General features: G+C 42.4%; 1 protein-coding gene across 3 annotated transcripts; it reads right to left on the bottom strand.

Moving 5' to 3' along the window:
- Window positions 1-5,661: 5,661 nt before the first annotated feature.
- LOC146371388 (protein FAM177A1-like) lies at window positions 5,662-9,610 on the bottom strand. Of its 3 annotated transcripts, none has more exons than XM_084953658.1 (5): window positions 9,416-9,610; window positions 8,972-9,184; window positions 8,811-8,877; window positions 6,921-7,018; window positions 5,662-6,841 (listed from the first exon to the last, which is right to left on the bottom strand). In XM_084953658.1, the coding sequence occupies exons 1-5, from the start codon at window positions 9,521-9,523 to the stop codon at window positions 6,620-6,622; spliced, it is 708 nt and encodes a 235-aa protein (XP_084809784.1). In that variant the 5' UTR covers window positions 9,524-9,610; the 3' UTR covers window positions 5,662-6,619. The 3 variants fall into 3 exon arrangements, with proteins under 3 accessions (XP_084809784.1, XP_084809785.1, XP_084809786.1); XM_084953659.1 differs by having other exon boundaries at window positions 8,978-9,184; XM_084953660.1 differs by having other exon boundaries at window positions 9,455-9,538.
- Window positions 9,611-10,098: the final 488 nt, after the last annotated feature.

Raw genomic sequence — 10,098 nt, 5'->3', positions numbered from 1 at the left:
TGGGTGTGCAAAGGGCACTGTGTGCAGACAGCCAGAGAGTGTAGTGTGGTGTGAACTGCAACATGTGTGAGAAAAAGAGCTTTGGCAGTAGTGAAGCGGAGATCCTAATCGTGCATCGTGTGTTTTCGATGCATGTGAAAAATAATGAAAAAAATCAACACATGCATATGTGTGGGTCTGTGTGCGTGTGTTTGAGGTAAAACGAAAATCACTGAAAAAAATCAACAAAGTGCAACAAAGCATGCAAATGTTGCACTGCGACGCATACACGGAACAATAATGATTCCTTAGTGTCATTGTGTGGCATGCAAACATAACCAAACTTTATCATGTGTACCCCCGTCCCCTTTGGGAACGTGGGACTGTAACCATGTGTTATCACTGGCATGACAATAGCTGTCATTCTCAAGTGATGGTCCTGGCTGCAGGGGCTTCGTCTTTGAAGACAGGCTCTCTGTTTTTAAACTGTAGCCCACGGAGGAAGCAAAGGCTAAGGGGGTGAGACAGAAGCCCGAGCAGTGCTGGAAATCCCCTTCCCTCAGCCTCGTCTTAGACATACAGGGCCCCGCTGAGGCCCACATCAAAGGGGCTGCTGCTGTTCTCATCATCCTCCCTCTCTCTGTCTTTCTATATGTCTCACAGTCTTGATGTCCTTACCTCCTCTCTTCTGTTTCCATTTATATACATGCCTCTTTTTCACACTCGGGAGTTATGGTAGCATCTCAAGGACAAGGCAGCCAGGTGCCAGACTGATTAGCAGGTTGTCTTACATCTGGAGTGCAAACTGCACCTAAGCCTTGTGTAAGAACAGTAATTTGCGAGTGACTAAACAGCATGTGCACCCTGATTAATCGCAGACTGGAGGTATCAGCACATATGGCAGTCTAGCATGGTGTATTACTTTTCTGTTTTTGGATCCGTGATTAGAATCGCGCACCACATCTGAGTGATTCAGAAGCCAAAATGCTCGCTTGAATGGCTCCCTCCAGATCACTAAACACCTTCTCTCCCAGCCCCCACCGCTCACAACCCACAAAAAATGCCAGGTATGCTCGGAGCAGCAGACAAACAGAGTCTGCCGTGTTGAAAGGGAGAGGAGGAGATTGGCACATGAATGTTTAAGCAGCAGTTTGGGACTGACCCTTTTGAATATGCACACACATTTGCATGCGGATGTTTGTGCACATGTGCTCATTCATGCCAACGCCAGTAAACACACAAGTCACAAGGAAAAGCATTGTGAATTTTCAAGTCTGGATTTTCCCTCTTAATCACTGAGTGCCCGATGACTGCAACGTGTCTCACATCTCCATGAAGGAAGCAGCTCAGATAGACGGTTTCCTCTCTGTTGATCCAGCTGCTAGTCAGTGCTGCTTATCGTGATTAGATTTCATCAGGAAAATTCAGTTTGCAGTTTTAATGAGGTTTTGCTTTTGTTACATTTGAGGCTAAATAAATAAATAAAACAAACCCTAATATCATCCACAAACTTACTTCATGATCAGTGTGCTTACCTACACTGTTTTAGCTTAGCTGCTCCCCCGCTCTATTCTAACCTCAGTTAGTCTCTCCTGTTAAAGAGAGTGCTGCCCTCTGCTGGACTCATAAGGAATTGTTCAATTTGTAAAAGAAACAAAAATAGACCAGCCATTCTCAAAGAAAAACATCTAAGAGGTAGTTAGTGGTTTGGTTTGGATGCTGCTCTACTTTTGGTGTACAAGAGGAAGGAAATGCAATGTAGTAGTGAGTGGGTACACTGTAAATGTAAATAATGTCCACATGTCATTTAAAATATTACCATTACTTTAACTTATACTATGTTTTGATTCAGTTCAATTCAAATTTTATTTCTACAGCACATTTAGAAGCAACAGAGTGGACCAAAGTGCTTCACAATCAGTTAAGAACAAAAATAGAAAAACAAACACAGAATGTATTGACATTAAAAAACAGGCCTGATGGTACTCAAACTGAACTTGAATTAAGTCAACGTAAAAAAGTGAGTTTTAAGACGTGATTTAAAAGACTGAACAGACTCTGAAGATTAATCCAGAGTCTGGTGCTGCAACTGCAAACTGCGCTGATGGGAATTTAACTTAAAACCTGAGATTTGTCCTGGTGTGCTTGTGTAACAGTGCCTTTGTAAGTATTACATACACTATGTACATATAATACACACAGACACGTGTGTTATGTATAACAACAACAACAACATATAATGAATTTTTAATTTACATTTCCTTTTTTAAGAGAAGTTAGTGTAACTCTGCTTTTAGGTTGAGGGTTCTATTTTTTGACAATCGCCACAGATGGAATAAAAGATTTAGCCATGATGTCACCCACTCATTAGGGAGGTCCCATTATGTAGCCTTGAGCTGAGTGTTTTTGAAACCGAATGTAAGTATATTTGAAAACTTATCAGATTTTGAGGTTTTTAAAGATGAAAAGCCTTTTGTTTCCTTTCAGTGGGGGCTAATGACAAAAAGGGCAAGCAAATGCCAACGTGCCCTGCTTGGTTGGATTAGCCACACTTTCCAAAGACAAAGAGAACAGAGAGGTTCATGGCTGATGCAACATAACACACTTTTATATCATGTTCCCCGGTGGTTCTTATTTCTTATGCAATGATCCCAAGCATAGCAGCAAGTCTACAACATAATGGCTGAAACAGAAAAGAGTCAAGGTGATACATAATTCAGACCTCAGCCTGATGCTGTGGTGGGACCTTGAGAAAGCTGTGCTTAAACAAATGTTCACAAACCTCAGAGAACAGAAGCAGTTTTATAAGGAAGAGTGGACCGAAACTCCTCAGCAACAAATTCCGAGGACTAGATGCGACTATGTTTGAAAACCTGACCTCTTTCTCAAGTTATCGGATGTCCACACAACCATCCCACTGTGCCCACAGTGCCCCATCAGCCTTTTACAGCTAAAATAAAAAAAATCCCCAGGCTGAACTGAGATTTGAAATGTATGCGTACAGATACGGAGATATAGAAGCACATAAATAAATAATAGATCAAATGAGCTAGGAGCTGTTTTTGGTTTGTTTACAGCAGGTTGGACAAGCGCTGATATGGATTAACCTTCAGGCTCGCAACAACATCAATATTCCTAACAAAAATATTCATCTTGCAGCCTAACTCACATCGGAAACAAACAATTTAAAAATCTGCCCTGTTTCTGTTGAATTATGAGCAGAATGAATGATCAGTGTGCTATGACTGTGTACGGGGCTGCACAGCCTGTCGGTGGGTGGTACTGTCTCCCAGCGTGGGTGCTGTGTGAGGATGCCTTGTGTGGCTCTGGCTGTGGAGTGAATTCACTTCACTTTCTGAGAATTAGAGATGAGCCATCTCATCATGGCACCACTGTAATGATGCGCTGTGATATGTAAGCCACCACCAAATGGAGCTTCATGCACCAACAGGCTTTTCTTTCCTAGCTTGTTTGCTAGTTTGCAGTTTTAGGTGTCCAAATATATCATTTCCCAGCTTGTCAAAATGACCAGAGGGACAGAGAAAGCAGCAATTATACTGAAGGGGAAATTCTGTGCTCACCACCTAACATACACCATAAGTCATTCAGGTTCTCATCAAGCCCTAAAATACTGGCATACTACTTTTTTTCAAGCCCTGTTTTATTTTTAGAAAATAAGTGAAACTCCTCTGAAAGCGGAATTTCCTCACACTTCAAAACCTCCAGTTTGTCACGTTAGTGTTTCTTGCTCTAAAATTTGCTCTCAGCATTAGCAACACCACTTTGACTAATTAACCTTGACACACTTGCCTTGTCTTTTCAGGCACTGTCAAGGGGAAACTCGATTTGCATAAAAAATCAAAATGAAACTTAATATTTTATCAAAAAGATCTTTTTGATTGCAGAGGTGGAAAATTCAGCATTTTGGAAACAAGAATGCCGATGACGTATCTCATTTGACTAATGATCCCTCACAGTTCTCACTGCTTGGAAAAACACACGTGACCTTGACTTTGAGCACTGAGCCCCCATTACGTGATCCTCATGTGAAAGGTAAATTCTGACAGCACTTCTAAGAAGATTAAAGATTCTTATGAATTGTGCATAGACAGCTGAATGCCTCATCGTGGTATAAGCTAAAATACTGATTTGCATATCGGTCAAAAATGACATGGAGCTAAAACCAGCAGCTGTTAGCCTTACTTACTCCAAACCCCCCAGAATAACACAGTTTTGGATAATCAATATTTTTAATCTCCATAAAAACTGAAGCACAGCTTGCAGGAGGCTGCAAGGAGCTTTGTGTGAAACAAGGTTAGCTCCTTTTTGCTAAGCTAAGCTGAGCGGTTAGCCCATTAGCTTCTTGTGTACACAGGGATGAGTTTGGCTAAGAAAGGAATTGGTGTATTTATTTTAAATAGGAAGTGTTACATCAATTTAATGTTGTTACTTTTTTGGTAACATTAATTTCTGGTAATTGAAAATGAGTGTCAGGGCTGATTTGTGGCAGATGAATAGCAGCAAGAGTGAAAGAGAAGTTTTACAAGACAGTATGAGAGCTGCTGTGATTTATGGTTTGGAAACGACGGCACTAACCAAAAGACAGGAGGTCACGCAGAAGGTGTAAAAGACTTTGAAAGAAAGAAAATGAGTGCATCCGAAGGGAAATCTCACTGTGGAGTGGTTTGGAGACAACGTGGATGTTAAAATGTGCAGAGGAGGGAGAGTGGACATGTTGAAGGAAGGATACTGAAGATGGAGCTGCCAGTCAGGGGGAAAACAGGAAAACCACAAAGCTGATTCATGGATGCAGAGCAGGAGGACATGCAGAGGTTTGCTGTGGCAGAAGAGGACACTAGGTAGAGGCACGTAGTGGCGACCCCTACAGGAAACAGCTGGAAGAAGAATTTCATCCTTTTTGAGCATAGAGCAGGAATCGACCTGATAACTTCCCTAGTTTTTCATTTTTCATTTCATGATTGCTAGCAGCAATAACAGGGAGACTTTTTGTCTTCACTTAAACAAACGGTTTGTCTTCCTATTAATTATTTGACTTCATAAGCTTAAAGTTATTCAGGGTTTCTTCCATAAGTACTTCTCAGAGAATATTGGAGAATTTTTTTCTGTAAATCTACAACTTTATTTCAAGAAATGTTCATTTTTTCTCAGTGTCCTTTTCACACCTGCTGCCTTACTGAAACTCATGGCACTCACCTTAAATGACTGTAATGTGCTAAAGCTGTGGTTTGGTATTGAATTGGTTTGAAATTATCAGACGGATATTCGTGCCACCCTCTTATTCAAAACCCTACCAGTTTTGAATATCTTTCCCACCTCTGAGCTGAGCTAAGCGTGCGTTACTGTTGTTTATGTCATCAGAATGACTGCAGAGGAGGCCGCTCATGACCACAGAAACCTCCTCTGGCCTGAAAATGGGCACATTGTGCTGCGAGCGGACAGGGTCCGTGACCTCAGAGCGGTCTGCATACACAATGACACGGGCTGTTTGTCAGAACTGACAAAGCCAATCGCTCATGTCGCTCGCACTGTGGCCGCGCTCTGAGCCTTTAAAGGACACGAATCAGCAGCGCTGCCAACATCGACTTGAATGAAAGCTGTCTCTATTAATCTTGTTTATGTTTGCCGTCCTGAAATTAAAAAAAACTTCCACACAGACGAGTCTAAAAGTCAGACAATAAATTTATTAACAGTTTATCATGTAAAACAATAGAAAAATCACAAAATTAAGTGCTCAGTCAGTTCAGTAAAATAAATACATAAATATAAAAATGGTAATAAAAACAGTTAGAAATAAGTCATTTTGCAGACTTAGTGTCACAATGCTCCCTGCCATTACCAAAGGCTTACGCGCCACATCTGTGTTCACATTTACAGTAGATGCAGAAGAGCCACACGGATCAGCTGAACCTGTTTCCACTGGTTTTTTAAATTAGATGTCAGTCCTGTGATCCGTAGTTGTTCTGATAACCAGGACTAAATCTGCTCAGTGCTTCCACAGACATTAAACGTAACGCAGGCTTAATACACATCAACACAAAAACAGAGAACCAATCAGCGTGTGAGGGGTGTTAGGAAGGCCAGCTGGCTGGTGCAGTCTGGTGCTCCAAGAACGACAAAAACTACAAAACCTACGTGTAACACGTTATCCAGTGTAGAGTGCGCTCACTAAATTCAAGGCTGTTTTATGTCTGCAATGACAACACGTGGCGCTGACTTGGCTGTATCAGTGATTTAGGCACAGTACCGGTGGAGGCACAAGGGAGCAACGCTTCACTGTACACTGGATGAACTTATCAAAGTGGAAACCTGCTCTAAAAGGGCAAACGAAGGAAAGAAAACTGTGTTAGCAGTTGGCACATAACATTTTCCCAAGCTATATTTCTCTCTCTCTCTCTTTTTAACAATACACCTCTTGTTAATTTGAATTTATTCAAAGATCAAAATACGCTACATGTTATCCAGGAGTTAATTCCTGCACTGTCGCAGCTCTGCTGCCACCGCCATTCGACCACAAAGCAGCAGTGCCGCCCATCTAAAGCTGTGCTGTACACAAACCAAGACAGTGTTCCTGCTTTAAAAAACAGACACCGGGAGGAGATTCTCCTTCTTCCAGGGATGGTTAGGTTGCTGTCACGATGGCAGGGACCCGGATGGTGCTCGGAGCTGCCCGATTTTCATTCTCCACCTGATAGGTGACATCAGGGCGAGCGGTCGCCGCCTCCCCCTCCTCCACGCGGTCTGGCACAGTGATCGGCTCGTCCACCTCTTCCCGGGATCGTAGCTGTTCAAAGGATCTCTCAGCTTCTTCTGACAGACGGTTTTCCTCTTTCTCTTCCTCCCTCTGACCAAATGACACAAACATGTTTTTAAATTACACAGAATAATCATGAACATTGTCTCTGAATTAGACAGCTTCCTACCTCTTTCTTTATCCTGTAGTATTCATCAATCGCGTACTGATATTTGGCTGATGTTATCCCAAACAGGGAGGCCATCCTCTCCCCGAGGTAGTCGCAAGCTGTGGAAACAAAAGGAATACGTGATTATAAAATACAAGCTGATCAAGTCACGCAGCAGTGAGTCAGGTTTTAAGTGTTAGCCAGCTTTGGTCGGGCAGTCACAGCTGGCTGTCAGCTTCATCAAGCGGTGACCTCGAGCTGGCACGTCGCACACTTTGCAGCCGAGTGCAAATTGGCTAAGATGAGAATTAGCACCTCCGAGTCAGAGGTCACGGTCCTGTCAAACTGCCCGACGACAGCCGCCTCAAGTGAAAGAGTTCAAGAACCTCACAAGCAGGGGGTGGAGGGATGAAAAAGAGGATTGGCAGGTTGATGGTGATGCTGACACCGTACCTGTCCGTTGTGATAAAACTGGACTGTGTTAGACCCGCCCCTCCTATATCACTGGACAGTGTTGTGACAGGAGCTTGTCTGTGTTCGCTCTTCAGTCGTGAATCTGGTTTCTCCTACAGCAGAACGCAAAGCAAGCTTCTTTAATTTATCACTGCGTAGTACTGCGATATTTTGCATGCGTATATAGTATTGATAGAGGAGCACCAAATACAGATATCTTATTAAATAAATGTAAATACTACGAAGAACACCACCATCCTGACATAATGTTAGCCGAGCCACTGAAACACCATCCTACACTGGACACACTTAGCTCGACAAAGCTACCTCCTGATTCAGAGCTCTGTCTCTCGCCATCTGTTCATTTTCTGACATTCTGCAGCCGACTGCAACTTGTGGCGATTAAATGATTGGCCACAGTTCGAAGGTGTTGCTTTTGATGACAAGGCGAGGTAATTGCTGTATTATGATAAACATTTCACTGCCAACTTGACACTATAAATCACAGAGTGATAGCAGACTGACTCCATCGTATGGCAACATTTATGGCAGGTGTAGCGACAGTGATGGCGTGCTTGACAATCTCATTCTGTAGTGAAAGAAAAAAAAACAAACTGGAGCAAAAGATACAGGCGACTGACAAATGACGTGATGGGTAATATAACAGAAGGTTACCCAATATCCACTAACAGTCAGATGCTAGCCACAGCGTCATCTGAAATAAGCGAGTGGCATCATGTGTGCAGAAACCGAGGCGGAGCCAGTGCATGTTGTAGAGATTAAGCTCTCAGCCAGGTTAGGAAGGCCTCGGTGTCCCGCCTGGAATACTGGATGTGGGGGAAGACTGCTAAATAAAACGGATCTTGATTTAGAAACTGATGGCTTGTTGCTTGTTCTGTAACACTGTGGAGCTGAAACACATCTATAATGACCTGCGACTGGGTGAAAATGATGACATCCAAATATAAAATAACCGAGGACACTGCAGTAAATTGTGTAAGACTCTATGTTTTATTTTTTATCAAGACTTCTTCTTCAGGAAAACTTTAAATTGTGGCAGAACATCCATAATTGACTATTAGGACTAAAATTTTACATTTATGAATAAGCAAGTTAAGCAACCGCATCCTGGAGGTGATCTGAACCTGTGCAAAACCAAAAATCTTCTAAAATTAAAACATATATGCAAATCACTGCTTTTTTTTTTATTTCTGTGAGAAATAAGAGGTAAATATTATCAGCAATATTACCGCTTTTCCAGTTTCTATTAAACCTCTGCAACATTTCCTAAAATAAGAGCCTAAGTGATGCGATGCATAGTAAAACTAAGATGACATATGGTGACTGAGAACCTTCACAGACATAAGATGACATATGCAGTTTCCAAATATATATAAAGTCAGAAGTGTCCTAAAGAGTTTAATAAAGCATATGTAAAATAAATGTTGCTACACAAACCTGAGATGGTGGACGTAGCCGCTCTCCACATATGGAACCAGAAGTAAGGCCCCCAGGTCATCTTTGACTGCAGCACGAATCAAATGTAACAGTTACTTAAGAACAAAAAGAGACGACACAGTTTCTGTTATCAAATCTACTGTCCGCTCACTGGTCCTCACCCTCACCGCATCGACCGGGGAGGACAGCAGGTCCTTCCTCTCCTGCTCCTTCTCCTCTCCATCCTCCTCCTCGTCGGTGCTGTACTCCTCCATCGTCTCACCGCTGGAAAAATGGATGATCCGCCGGGGTGCCTTCTCCTTCTGCTGCACTCCTTTATCCAGCTCCTCCAGCTCCACACTCTCAAAGTCGTTGGGAGGGTTTGGACTCTGATTCTGGGGAGACATAACAAGGAAGCAGAGATATTCAGACTATTCCACAAAGCAGCCGGTCAGTGAAATAAGAGAAACCAGGAGCTGGAAGGTGCCTTTGTGAACAAACACACATCACAAACAAACAAAAACGACAAATATCTCATAGTAACATCTTCACCAAGGAGAACAACCATGACACAGCTGACAAGTGACAACAAGCTACACTTTCATCGTTAGCAAGGCTGCTATCACCTCGCTAACGGCGGTAATTATGGAGGCGAGACTACCGACCGGCCGCACGTCCATGTTCCGTCCTATCGACACATTAACGTTGGTGAGATAGAGGGATATATCGGCCATTGTTGCGTCTTCTTTGTATCTCGGGATGCTGCGCCCACAGTAACGTCGCGCCTCCGTACGGCCCGGCCCGGAAGTGCCGTCACCCGCCTCGTGCGCGTAACGGTCACGACGCTTTTCACGACAAATATCAAAATAAAATATAAATACATAAAAAGAAAATAAAAGGCGTCTTTACTGTTTGACAAACAGATATGTAAATATTCTGAAATATTTTTGTAAATTATTATCAGACTTGTGTATTTGTTGTGATTTATTTTATTTATATTGAATGTTTATTGTTACATTTCATTTAAAGTTTCGGTGTAACATTATAAAAAAATATACATTACAACTACATGTTATTTTAACAAGGCTTTTCCCGCTGCTACATGCAGCAGCAGAGAAATCACAGGATTCAAATAAAGGCGACTGTGATGAAGTTTCAGGGTCCTGGTTTTGTGCTCAGTGTCACGGAAACCAGAAAAGTGTAGAGCTGTCGTTAAACTGGGATATCCGTGGATCAACCTAAATATCTAGGGGACATGTCAAACAGGAAGGCTCTTTAAAAATTGTATTTTATTTTAGACAAATATTGT

Source organism: Perissodus microlepis, chromosome 15, assembly GCF_051167445.1.
Source record: "Perissodus microlepis isolate ML-2025 ecotype Zambia chromosome 15, ASM5116744v1, whole genome shotgun sequence".
Classification (NCBI taxonomy): domain Eukaryota; kingdom Metazoa; phylum Chordata; class Actinopteri; order Cichliformes; family Cichlidae; genus Perissodus; species Perissodus microlepis.
Note: the sequence above shows the minus strand (reverse complement) of the source record. Positions and strands in the feature narration are given on the sequence as shown.